Source organism: Xyrauchen texanus, chromosome 3, assembly GCF_025860055.1.
Source record: "Xyrauchen texanus isolate HMW12.3.18 chromosome 3, RBS_HiC_50CHRs, whole genome shotgun sequence".
NCBI lineage: Eukaryota > Metazoa > Chordata > Actinopteri > Cypriniformes > Catostomidae > Xyrauchen > Xyrauchen texanus.
This window is the reverse complement of record NC_068278.1, coordinates 44,957,290-44,971,224: the sequence shown is the minus strand read 5'-3', so window position 1 is coordinate 44,971,224 and position 13,935 is coordinate 44,957,290. Positions and strand designations below refer to the sequence as shown.

Below are 13,935 nucleotides of genomic sequence, written 5' to 3'. Positions count from 1 at the left end.
TTCTGAGCTATGAGGATTTGTTTTTACAAGAAAAATGAGAATAGACCACAGTGGTATTAGTCTAGCGTATCTTTATCCTAAACGTTAATTTCTAGAAGTTTTAGAAAAGGTAATGAACAGGTCTAATATACATAAATGTGACTTTCAAATTAATAAAAAGGTTCTTGCTTTATTTGTCAAAAAGAGTAAATCAATGACAGGAGTGACAACAAACAATTTGTTGAGCTAAATAACAAAAGTGATAAGAATTGACAATATAACAACATTTCCAGCAATAAAGAAAATATATTTCCCAGCTTTATCTCTAATGCACATACTGAATGTGAGGTGCTATAAGCGCTTTCTTTAGTCTATTTGACCATGACGTACCTCATGTGCACTGATACATTAGATATGAAACTCAGACAAAAACCTTCTTCCCTTTCATGTCAAAAGTGTGCAAAATTCCTATTCTGAATGTCACTTTAATATATATATAAATATATATACATACACATCAATTCTTCCATTATATTCCGTCGTTTAAACATTTCACGGTTATATTTCTGTAGTTCTTGAGTAATGGTGCACTTTGTTACCAGTCTAGCCTTCAGAAATAAACTCTCAACTCCACTTCACCCCTTACTCAAAACAAACAAACAAGCATACAGCTGACTCAAAATGAACAAACAATCAACACAAATAAAAAAAGAGCAACTTAAGTGTGACATTACCTCACATAAACACTTTCAAGTTAAGGTTGCATAAGTGTAGAACACTTAACAAAATATTTTCAATAGCAATAGCTGCTTTAAGGGACCTTTAAAAATACAAAAATATGAAGAATACAAAAGGTTTGCATTCAATTGCATCAATGGTGTTTCTTACCCACAGAGGAAGTAATGATCATATGCCTCCAGCAGGGGGCAGAATGGTATTTCTACTACAGAGATAAGCAGGGTTTTCATTTGAGTGTGAATCCCAATTGGCATACTTCTACTAAGTATAAAGGTACATACTTTGAGGTATGTAGTAAAACAATATAACATGATACAACATTCAGCCTATGCCTTTTTGCATGATTCTTCCTATGTGTGGTACATGAGCATTATTTAGCTCCATATAACCGCTCAATGTCCTTTATAAAATGTTGTTTGAGCTCTTTTCTCTTCAGTTTGAAGGCATCTGTCACAAGCCCTGTTTCTGGAGTCCAAGCCTCAGAACTTAACCGGATCTTCTGAGGAACCTCAAACCTCTCCAGTTTACCTACAGTAACAAACACAGAAACAGAGTTTATTCCCATGGCCCTATAAATACACACATACACACATAAAAGTCTCTTCAGTTTACTCACTGTAACCCACACATAAACTCTCAAATAGCTGTACTTCATGTAATAAGCTTTGTAATAAATTTCATGTAATAAAATTGCAAAAATAATGACAGCAAGAGCTTACTGGTGACTGCAATCTCTTTGATGACTTTTAGTACTTCTTCCTCCATCATGGCATGGTTACAAAGCTCCTCCCACTCTCCCTCTATCCCATTCTTTTTGGCCAGCTCAGTCAGTTGCTTCTGATTGGGCACCACAAAGCTGATCAAGTAGTTCTGATCACTAATTGGGTATAAAACACGACTTTATTAGAATTTACCTAAAACATGTCTAGAGTCAGAAGGTGTGATCTCTTTGCCAGACCTTGTTAGGTTGTACTGTATGGCATTTATTTGTGATTTAATAGTTTGTGATATGTAATACAAATGTTCAGGTGGAGTTCTAGGTGTTGAGCCATGAACAGTTTAACACAGTCCCGCTCTTTAAGCATGTGTGACAGGGCGGAGGGCGGGGCCGGGTCGTGATTCTACACACTGCGGAGGATGGTGCGGGAGAGAGAGATCGTTTACGGACATGTCCGTCATGTGTGTGTTGTTGTCTTTTGTTTAAGTTTTATATTAAACTATTATTTATATTATCAAGCCGGTTCTCGCCTCCTCCTTTCCATCGAACTGCTTTACACTGGTACCGAAACCGGGATGCCCGTCGCGGAGTCCTCGACACTGCTGACACTGCCAGGGGCGGAGGAGTGTCCCCAGGAGTCGCCGTGAACGCGGAGGGGCGTTCTTTCCGCCAGAGATCATAAGTCTGACTCCGGTCTGCCCGGGGAGGAGCGGCTGTCGTCTGCCTGAGAGGGTGGAGCAGTGATCAAGGACCATGCAAAGGTGTATCAGAGAACCGGCGAGTAAGTTTTATTTTTTCCATCTCTCTCTCCTCGCTCTCTCTCACTGCCGCTCCGCATTGGCCTTTTCCCTATCGTTTAAATTTTACAGTGTTTTTGGAGGGGTACTACACTGTTACAGAAAGTACCCCCCCTATTTAATTATTTCTGTTTCCCCTCCCCATGTCCCCTCCCTCGTCCAGGTAGACGGGGATGACCAAGGCACAACCCTCCCCAGGGAAAGGGGGTGTACGTCATGCCGGGGGCTCCCCAGCCTGAGAGAACGAGGGAGGAATGTGACAGGGCGGAGGGTGAGGCCGGGTCGTGATTCTACACACCCGGTCCCTTATCAGGCTAATCAAGCCTCCGAGAGGGATAAAGGCCGAACGATCTCTCTCTCCTGCACAATCCTCCGCAGTCGGCCTTTATCCCTCCCGGAGGCTTGATTAACCTGATAAGGGACCGTCCTGTCACAGCATGCTTACCTCCATGAGCAAACATCAGAACATGAAGATCCTGAAGTTAGAGCGCTATGAATCTCTTTATATGAAAAATGTTGGCTAAATGGCACACAATTATGTTATGTTGTGAGTGGCAGAGTCAGAAACATATGTTTGGTTATGTGGCTTTTAGTCTCGGACCGTTCACTAACTGCCTGTATTATATTGCACACAAAACTGGCAGAGCTGTTTCAATTTGAATGGCTGGCTTTTCTGGAATTTTCATGAATCAGGGTACACCAGATTTTATCAGTCCACAAGGACAATAGTTTTCTAAATTTCTGATGCCAAGGACCTCAAAATATTATGGTCCTTTTGCAAAGGATACCCTCCTGAAATATAAAGGCATATATATATATATATTCATGTATAAAGACAGATTTAAAAAATATTTTTTATTATTTTATTGTAAAATTTTTCAATAAGGTTCCATTTGTTCCATTAGTTAACAACATTAATTAACATAAACCTATAATGAACAATACTTTTACAGCAATTATTAATCTTAGTTAATGTCAATTTCAACATGTATACATGTTTAAAATGTATGCTTGTTAACATAAGTTAATACATTTCGAATTAACCTGAACTAATGTATTGAGTTGAACTATTATATTTAAAACATTATTTAAACAGTTCTGAAAATAATAGGCAAAGAATAAAATATTTATCAAGAATCTTTGTGAAGATTCTCTGATATTTGTCAAGCCCGCCATCGTGTGCGTTGTGTCACAAGGGAGGCCCACTGTCTTTGACTTTGAAAACCCCTGCTGTAAACAATATATTGCTAATTGTTTGTTCATGATACCTAATGCATTAACTCATTTTAATGAATGGAACCTTATTGTAAAGTGTTACAGATTTGATAAAGACAACATGTTGTTTGCTATATTTACATTTTTATATATATATATTCTGCACTAAAGCGGCAAAAAACAAATATTATAAAATATAAAATATATTTTCCCCCCTTATTTTAATATTAAATTATTTTCTGGAAAATATGTACTTTTTAATAACTGCCATTACTTCATTAGAGTAATGTTATATTTAAATATAAAACATTTTAAATTCAATTGAAGTTTATTTGTAATCTTTAGAAAGTAAAATGTAACAGTAATAATGTCATGTTCACAATCTTTAAATTTTTTTACAGAATATTTCTGTAACTGCTTATCTCCTGGTATTTTCATGCACAACAATCTCTAGAGTTTACTCAGAATGGTGCCAAAAACAAAAACATCCAGTGAGTGACAGTTCTGCGGACAGAAACTTGTTGAATGGAGAAGTCAACAAAGGCCAGACTGGTTCGAGCTGACAAAGTCTATGGTAACTCAGATAACCACTCTGTACAATTGTAGTGAGCAGAATAGCGCAGAATGCACCTCAAACCATGTGGCGGATGGGCTACAACAGCAGAAGACCATGTCAGGAACTTCATTAGGACCCAGGGGCCTGGTAGCTCAGCGAGCAATGACGCTGACTACCACCCCTGGAGTCGCGAGTTTGAATCTAGGGTGTGCCGAGTGACTCCAGTCAGGCCTCCTAAGCAACCAAATTGGCTCGGTTGCTATAGAGGGTAGTCACATGGATTACCTTCCTCATGGTCACAATATAGTGGTTCTCACTCTTAATGGGGCGTGTGGTAAGTCGAAAGTGGTGATTGCGGGGAATAGCGCAAGCCTCCACACATGCTGAGTCTCCGCAGTACCACGTCCAACATGCCACGCGATAAGTTGCACGGGCTGATTGTCTGATTGTAACTGTGCCACCACAAATTGTGGGGGAAAAAGGGGCCAAAAAAACTAAACTTTATTAGAACCCTAGTATTCCTAATAAAGTGCTCCGTGAGTGTAGTTCTGATTTCACTTATTGATCTGCCCCTAAATGTCACATGAAAAAAGTGTTTTTTTTTACATGTTGGTCAGACACCTCTTGCCGTTTAAATGGGTGGTTCTTGGCAAGAATAAGCTGCAACGTGGACCAGATTCATACCATTATTCAAACATTCAGCCTTGTGTAACTCTTGAGTGTAATTGACTTCGGTAAATGTATATATAGTTTTGTGCAGGTTAATCTATACTTAAAAAGCATTGTGGTGTGTATAATAATGGTTTACTAAAAGATGCAATAGTATCAACTGAGATTTAGGGTTCTGGTGTACCTGCTGGCGTAGACACAGATGTTATCAATAAGGGGGCTGTTTTTCATGGTGGCTTCTACCTTCCCCAGGGATACGTATTCACCTGCCTGAAGCTTCACTAGGTCCTTCTTACGATCTGAGAATAGGAAGTGGAAAGATGTCAAAGGATTGGTGTGTCATCTCTGACTTAACTCAACAGCAGCTCTCCTTTGTCCAATGATTCAAATCTCACTCACCAACAATCTGCAGACAACCATCTGGATGAACTTCCCCGATGTCTCCAGTAAAAAACCAGCGCTGTCCTGCCTCGTCCACCCAGAAGTTTTCATTTTCTCCCTCCACCTCAATCCCGTAGTATCCCATTGCAACATTCGGCCCACCAATCAAAATCTCCCCTCGTGGATGCGGCTTGTCCTCACTAGTGTATCCACCTAATAAGAACAGAGAAAGAGAGAGGCAGCCTGAATGTTAAGGAATGTAAAATTATCCTCGATGGCAGTTGTGAATGCATGTGTGGGTGTCTTACCCTCAGGCCAGTCTCGCAGTTTTATCTCGGAGCAAATTAGAGGAGCTCCAACTCGTCCTGTACTATAATCAGAAGCTACACACATACAGAAAAACAAGCTTGAACATGCTTGAACAGGAATCAAAGCATTTTAAAATACAAGAAGAATATCACACATTGTGTTTGTGTGTGCGTGTGTGTGCATGTGCACTTACAGTCTGAGATAGTTCCTGCTCCACACGTTTCTGTGAGGCCATAACCTACGGCCACAGGGCAGAAACACACATTTATAAATCTCTGTGTGGAAGCGGACAGTGGAGCCCCTCCGCATAACATCCGACGCACACACCCTCCCAGCAACGCACTCACATTCTTAAACAACAACCTGAAATACACACATAATGATACCATCATCACCACAAACATCAAAATCATGTGCAGAGAGAGAAAAAGAGGTTACTTTACTACATTTGTTTTTTTGGCACATTGTTATTGTACACAGTTAAGCTGCAAACACATTGCAATATACAGGCATATGCAAAAGTTTAGGCATCCCTGAAAATTTCCATGATTTTCATTTATAAATAATTGGGTGTTTGGATCAACAATTTCACTTTAATCTATCAAATAACTGAAGGACACAGTAATATTTCGGTAGTGAAATGAGGTTTAATGGATTAACAGAAAATGTGCAATATGCATCAAAACGAAATTAGACAAAAATTTGGGCACCCTTGTCATTTTTTTGATTTGAATACCTGTAACTACCTAGCACTGATTAATTGGAACACACAATTGGTTTGGTGAGCTCATTAAGCCTTGAACTTCATAGACAGGTGCATTCAATCATGAGAAAAGGTATTTAAGGTGGCCAATTGAAAGTTGTTGTTCTCTTTCACTCTCTTCTGAAGAGTGGCAACATGGGGGCCTCAAAACAACTCTCAAATGACCTGAAAACAAAGATTGTTCAACATTATGGTTTAGGGGAAGGCTACAAAAAGCTATCGCAGAGATTTATGCTGTCAGTGTCCACTGTGAGGAACATAGTGAGGAAATGGAAGACCACAGACACAGTTCTTGTTAAGGCCAGAAGTGGCAGGCCGAGTAAAATATCGGTCAAAAACAGCAAACAGACCACCTCCAAAGACCTACAACATCATCTTGCTGCAGATGTGTCACTGTGCATCATTCAACAATTCAGCGCACTTTGCACAAGGAGAAGCTGTACGGGAGAGTGATGCGGAAGAAGCCTTTTCTGCATACACGCCACAAACAGAGTCGCTTGAGGTATGCAAACACACATTTGGACAAGCCAGCTTCATTTTGGAAGAAGGTGCTGTGGACTGATGAAACAAAGATGGAGTTATTTGGCCATAACAAGGGACGCCCCTTGTTATTACCAAATAACTCCATCTTTGTTTCATCAGTTATGCATGGCAGCAAAAGAACACCGCGTTCCAAGACAAACACTTGCTACCCACAGTAAAATTTGGTGGAGGTTCCATCATGCTGTGGGGCTGTGTGGCCAGTGCCGGTACTGGGAATCTTGTTAAAGTTGAGGGTTGCATGGATTCCAATCAATATCAGCAGATACTTGAGAATAATGTAGAGGAATCAGTCACAAAGTTGAAGTTATGCCGGGGTTGGATATTTCAACAAGACAACGACTGAAAACACTGCTCAAAATCTACTCTGGCATTTATGCAGAGGAACAAGTACAATGTTCTTGAATGGCCATCCCATTCCCCAGACCTGAATATCATTGAAAATCTGTGGGGCGATTTGAAGCGGGCTGTCCATGCTTGGCAACCATCAAACCTAACTGAACTGGAGATGTTTTGGGAGGAATGGTCCAAAATGCCTTCACCCAGAATCCAGACACTCATTACAGGCTATAGGAAGCGTCTAGAGGCTGTTATTAATGCTAAAGGAGGCTCAACTAAATATCGATGTGATATTTCTGTTGGGGTGCCCAAATTTATGCACCTGTTTAATTTCGTTTTGATGCATATTGCACATTTTCTGTTCATCCAAAACCTAATTTCACTACTGAAATGTTACTGTGTCCTTCAGTTATTTGATAGATCAAAATGAAATTGCTGATCCAAACACCCAATTATTTATAAATGAAAATCATGGAAATTGTCAGGGGTGCCTAAACTTTTGCATAAGACTGTAAGTGTACATACACACCCATTTATCATTCCCAATCAAAATTAATTTAAATTAGAAAATGTTTAGATTGTGGTGTTCCACGCCACAGAACAGGTAATTACTGCACAAACACACACACAAAAGCACTAATTTGTTTAAGTGACTCACATGTTGCACAATGGAGAATCAGCTCCTCGTAACACCTGCTGCAATTTATAATTGTATCCCATTTTAAACAGAGTCCTCTGCACCACTGACATCTCTCTTAACTTCCCATTAACATTCTTACAGATACGGTCCATGATCTCCTACAAATATAAACAGTTACACATAAATATTGAGGTTAATACACATAGTTCACCCAAAAATTGAAAATCTGTCATTATTATCTTACTAACGGGTAAACCCGTGTGACTTTCTTTCTGTGGAACACAAAAGGAAAATTTAGGGTAGAAAGATAGAGACTAACAGACTCACGATTCACTTTCATTGTATGGAAAAAAAGTGTAGAAAGTCATAAGGGTTTGGAACGATGTTAAGTAAATAATGACAAGTGTTTCATTTAGTAGGTTAACTAACTTTTTAAATTAAGAATCTGCACAAAAAATAAACATCTGAAAAAAGTTTTTGAAGTTTCTTACCGGGACTGCAGCAATGAGAGTGGGATTAAGCACAGAGCAATCTCCCTTACCACCACTCTTTATTTTATTGGACTGCACACAGAAGCACAAAACCTCAGGTCAAACACAGAGAAGATATAATAGAGGAAAAGTGTGTGTGTGTGTGAGAGAGAGGGAGAGTCGTTTATTGTGGTTTATGAGGATAGTTGTTTAGGTTACACACTAGTAATTAAGAGGGTATTATGCTATAAATGTGTTCTATGAGGACACCCCTAGTTTTCCTGTAATTCAAACGGCTTAAAAAAAACAACCTTTTTTTGAAAATGTAAAATTCCAAAAGGTTTCTATGAGGGTTATGTTTAGGGGATAGAATCTATGCTTTGTACAGTATAAAGATCATTATGTCTATGGAGAGCCGCACCAACGCGTGTGTGTGTGTGTGTGTTACCTGGTCCGTGAGTGTGAGTGGGGAGGAGTATCCAACCCTGCAGCCATATGACACACAGGATATTTCTGCAGTCAGTTCCAGCACATGAGCCAATGGGAGATAAGCTATATATGTGTCCTGTGAACTGTAAACACATTAAGATTTATTCATGTGAATATTGTACTTAAAAGAAAGAAAGCTGAAACTTAAGTCTATAACAAAAAAAAATATTTGTTTAGAATAAAAAATAACACTATCAATCAGAGCACTGCAGATATTTGCCTGCTTACTTACATTAGTGAGCCCCAACAAACAAACCTAACCCCAACCCATAATATTAACCCCAACCCTAACACAATTAAACAGTGATTGCATTGTGTTATGGTATGAAATGCATAATTCTTGTACACAATTTTTAGTCTACACATCTCCATTCTCTGGAGCTGGCTGTATTTACCAACATCTGAGCTGTTTAGGTTTCCCTTAATCCATTACAGGAACTTTTAATTTAGTGATGTTATTAGTGTTGCTAACCCAAGGCCTGGGATCCTCTGGCACTGACCCGCCATTCCTGCAATCAGATTACTGTGTTGCATCTTCACTCCTTTGGGTCGCCCCGTAGATCCACTGGTGTACATCACCAATGCAAGATCAGATGCAACTGGCCTCTTATATTCTACATTTACTGAAATAGAGAGAGAGAGAGAGAGAGAGAGAGAGAGAGAGAAAGAGAAATTTGTGCAAGTTGCATAAAATACAACTGTTTTATTATTTTATCTTATTTTATTTTTATTTCTTGAAATCACCATTGGGTTCTAGTTAATTTCAAAGGTTTTGTGGTCTGACAAAATGAATTCTTAATAATATTTAAAAAATAATTAGTTTCAGATGGACTACAGCATTTCACACTGCAGAACATATCAACTTTCCAAAAGTATTTCATGTCAACTATTTACATGTTTAATATATACAGTATATATATATATATATGTTTGTGTGTGTGTGTTTGTTTTAAAAATAAGTTTTAGGTTGCTTTATGGTTTACTCACAGTTCTCTGGCTTTGCCCCCAGCTCCAATACTTCCTGCACACTGTGGATGGTGAGAGATTGTGGGTAATCAGCCCGACATACACTTCCACAGCCTGCATAGATAACATGCTGCAACCCAGACACTGCACTCAAAACACCCTGAGAGAGAGAAAAAAGTACAAACTAATGAACAAGTCAAACCACACAGAGAAAGACACAAACTTCTGTTTTGAGTTTGTATACCTTCAGTTTGGTCTGCAGTAGTTCTGTGCTGGTGATCAGATGACTGGCTCCACACTGATTAAGTCCATAAGTAACAGCATCCTCTCCCAGAGTAGCATACAGCGTTACCACTGCCCACACATACATATGCAAAATGCAAACATGTTAATCGAAAATTATTTAGAGAAAAAATCCTGGGTCCTAACACATAAGGAACAAAATTCTCTCCACTACTCCACTGATTCTGACCTTTGGGGACATCCTCAAATGGAAAATTGATACATAAAGCCAAAACTGTTGTTTTTTTTCTAATTCTAAAAAAGAAAGAGAAAAAAAAAGAAAAATTGGGTGTGGGTAAGGGTTAGTCTATAGTAATTCCAGGTACACTCACTGAGCACTTTATTAGGAACACTGTGGTCCTAATAAAGTACCCGAGGTGGTCTTCTGCAGTTGTAGCCTCAAGATTCAACTGTGGATGACTGTGGATGTCAGCAATGCACAGCTCGAATCACATCATCAAGTTCGCCGATGACACGACCGTGGTGGGTCTCATCAGCAAGAACAACGAGTCAGCATACAGAGAGGAGGTGCAGCGGCTGACGAACTGGTGTAGAGCCAACAACCTGTCCCTGAATGTCGACAAAACAAAAGAGATGGTTGTTGACTTTAGGAGAGCACAAGGTGAACACACTCCGCTGAACATCGACGGCTCCTCTGTGGAGATCGTCAAGAGCACCAAATTTCTTGGTGTTCACCTGGCGGAGAACCTCACCTGGTCCCTCAACACCAGCTCTATCACCAAGAAAGCCCAGCAGCGTCTCTACTTTCTTCGAAGGCTGAGGAAAGCACATCTCCCAACCCCCATCCTCACTACATTCTATAGAGGGACTATTGAGAGCATCCTGAGCAGCTGCATCACTGCCTGGTTTGGGACTTGCACCGTTTCGGACCGCAAAGCCCTGCAGAGGATAGTGAGGACAGCTGAGAAGATCATTGGGGTCTCTCTTCCCTCCATCAAAGACATTTACAAAAAACACTGTATCCATAAAGCAACCAGCATTGTGGACGACCCCACACACCCCTCACACAAACTCTTTACCCTCCTCCCGTCTGGCAAGAGGTACCGAAGCATTCGGGCCCTCACGGCCAGACTGTGTAACAGCTTCTTCCCCAAGCCATCAGACTTCTCAATACTCAGAGACTGGTTTGACACACACACGTGTCCTGAGTTGCACTTTAATAACTGTCACTTTATAACTGTCTGCTACCTCAATAACTGCTATGTGCATAGAACATTATCTCATAGTATGTTATGTTTACATTTTAGAAACTGTCATCTTTTTGCACTACTGAGTACTGGTCGATGCTGCACTGTCTATTGTCCTGTTCATTGTCAGTAATTTGTTGTACTGTCCTGTACTTTTTGCACATGTTTGCACGTGCACTTTATATAGGTATATATAGGTAGTTTATATAGGTATTTTATTTCGTTGTGTAGTCTCATGTGGTCCTATGTTGGTCCTTTGTTGTTTTTATGTAGCACCATGGTCCTGGAGGAACGTTGTCTCGTTTTGCTGTGTACTGTACTAACTGTATATGGTTGAAACGACAATAAAAACCACTTGACTTGACTTGACTTGACTTGTTGTGCAATCTGAGATGCTATTCTGAACTCTAAAATTGTGCAGAGTGGTAATGTGAGTTACTGTAGTCTTTCTGTCAGCTTGATCCAGCTTGAACTCCATTGACCTCTCTCTTCAACAAGGCATTTCTGTCCACAGAACTGCCTCTCACTGAATGTATTTTGGATTTGGCACAATTCTGAGTAAATTCTAGAGACTGTTGTGTGTGAAAATCCCAGGAGATCAGCAGTTACAGAAATACACAATCAGCCCGTCTGGTAACAACAATCATGCCATGATCGAAATCACTGAGATCACATTTTCCCCCAATCTGATGGTTGATGTGAACATTAACTGAAGCTCCTGACCCATATCTGCCTGATTTTATGAATAGCACTGCTGCCACAAGATTGGCTGATTAGATAATCACATAAATATGTAGGTGTACAGGTGTTCATAATAAAGTGCTCAGTGAGTCTATAAAAAAACTAGAAGTCTATGGTATGACCCCATTGAGATGAAAAATGAGCGAGTGTTTGTATTACATGGGTAGTTGCGTCTGAAGCAGGCCTGTGCAGTGATCATCCATTCTGCCCGTGTCTCACAGAATATGGCAATGGTATCACATGGCCGCTGACCCAAAGCTGCCAGACCACTGCCAAAGAATTCCACCGTTTGGCTGACCTCTTCATAGCTCTTCCAGCTGTAGTCCCCCAGGACCAACTACAAACACACAATATGGACTGTCATTAGTATCTGGACTGTGATTGGTTGATCAGAATGAATAAATGAATGAATCTGCAAATTAATAAGTGAGATTTACCTTCTTGAAGATCTTCCCATTAGGCTGCATTTCTTCCTCTTCACAAAGGACCTCTCTGGTGCCAAGACATGGTGCCTGACCAAATCTCTTCACAGCATGCAAAAAAAGTTTGTCCAGCGTGTCCACATCTTCAAAGGCCTGTTGGGCAAGACCATTCACACTTTCTATGGCTCGATATGGTCCCTCTGGACGCCCACTTATACTCCGAGCTCTCTCACCCTGTGGCAACATGACGCTACAAACAGACAAAACACATATTTACATATAACATAACTTACAAGTGAGCAAAAAACTAGCAATGCATGGCCAGAAACAATGCTCTCATTGTCTCCTGAACACAGAATTTAACCGTTACCCCTCTCTGGGAGACTCCAGACACCGAAAAACTGTTTTGCACCCATCTGAAATTAATGATTAGATGTGTTTTGCAAAGAAAAAAGACAGAATTTTGTAAAAATAGTATAAAATATGGAGGGTGAGATATTTAGATATGTATGTGTGTGATTGCAAGTCTGACACAGGAACAACTCCACCACACAACATTTAACTAACAGTGGCAACGAAAAATAACAATAACAGCTTAAATAAATTCAGCAAACAGAAATAAATAAGCCTATAACACTAACTGCATAATTTATTAATGTTGCAATACATACTGGGAACTCGCTAATCAGCAACATTGTTCAATTTGAAATGGTTTGTTCAAACAACTCTCTTTGACTGTTAGAATATTGTTGGTCCAACATGTGCTTTTATGTAGATGCAAAGTAATTCACATTTCGTAGTATATGTGAATAAAAAAATACAAAATTCATAAGCTGGATAAACATTTTTTTGTTGTTATTGTTTTAGTGCAGACACACAACACCTATCCCTTAAATTGGCATTTTATGTGGCAGGATACAGTAGAAATATCCCTCCATTAAAAAGAGATGAAGGGTCTAAAGAATTACTTTGAAAGGTTGAGAGGTTGTTTCTGGTTCAGACACAACAACTGCTATCACGTCTATTAAGCATTTTAACTTGTGTCTTAATGTTTTCATTGTTAGTTTGAGTGGAAACTATTGTTAGTTTGAGTGGGAATTAAGTGGACAAAATTATGATAAAAGACAAACATTTAATTATATTCAAAACGTTTTTCCTTCTATGAATACCGTCTACATACAATACATAGAGAGCATATTATTATTATTATTATTATTATTATTATTCATAAATCTAGTCAAACACAAACTACGTTACATTAACAGATCTCTTTTTAACTATACCAAAAAAATTAATGTGCTTAACATATGTTGTTCTAAAGTATGACTGTTCCATTACATATATGAGTTTCTCTGATCCATTCTCTCATATTGAGAAAAAGAAATGTGTTGTGGTTCTTAAACAAGGATAAAATTACACATATATCTATGTTAAATTGAGTGTAAAACTTCTACAAACTTCATGTCTACTCTCTTGCTAAATAATCACTCTAATAACCTTCTCACTGCAGATAAACAGTGTAACGTTGTATCTTCATTATTTCAAACTTTAGTCAAAATAGATTTCAGGAAGAGTTCAGGAGGCTAAAATCTTACCTACCAATAAAAACAGTTGAGAAATTCTTCTTCAGACAGACGGCAAACTGCAACAGTGACAAGGAGGTTTGAGTTTCCCTTTTTCTCTTCGTCTCTCACACTCTATTGTGCTCTTAAC

The 13,935-nt window shown here is 39.2% G+C and overlaps 1 protein-coding gene across 1 annotated transcript; it reads right to left on the bottom strand.

Annotated features, from left to right (window-relative positions):
• Positions 1-168: 168 nt before the first annotated feature.
• On the bottom strand, positions 169-13,935 carry acsl4b (acyl-CoA synthetase long chain family member 4b). Its single transcript, XM_052104533.1, has 15 exons — positions 13,822-13,935; positions 12,238-12,472; positions 11,960-12,137; positions 9,814-9,923; positions 9,591-9,729; positions 9,076-9,226; positions 8,563-8,686; positions 8,136-8,207; positions 7,663-7,802; positions 5,556-5,725; positions 5,362-5,436; positions 5,072-5,266; positions 4,857-4,971; positions 1,437-1,594; positions 169-1,245 (listed from the first exon to the last, which is right to left on the bottom strand). Exons 2-15 carry the CDS (start codon positions 12,466-12,468, stop codon positions 1,088-1,090), a joined length of 2,016 nt encoding a protein of 671 aa, XP_051960493.1. The 5' UTR covers positions 12,469-12,472; positions 13,822-13,935; the 3' UTR covers positions 169-1,087.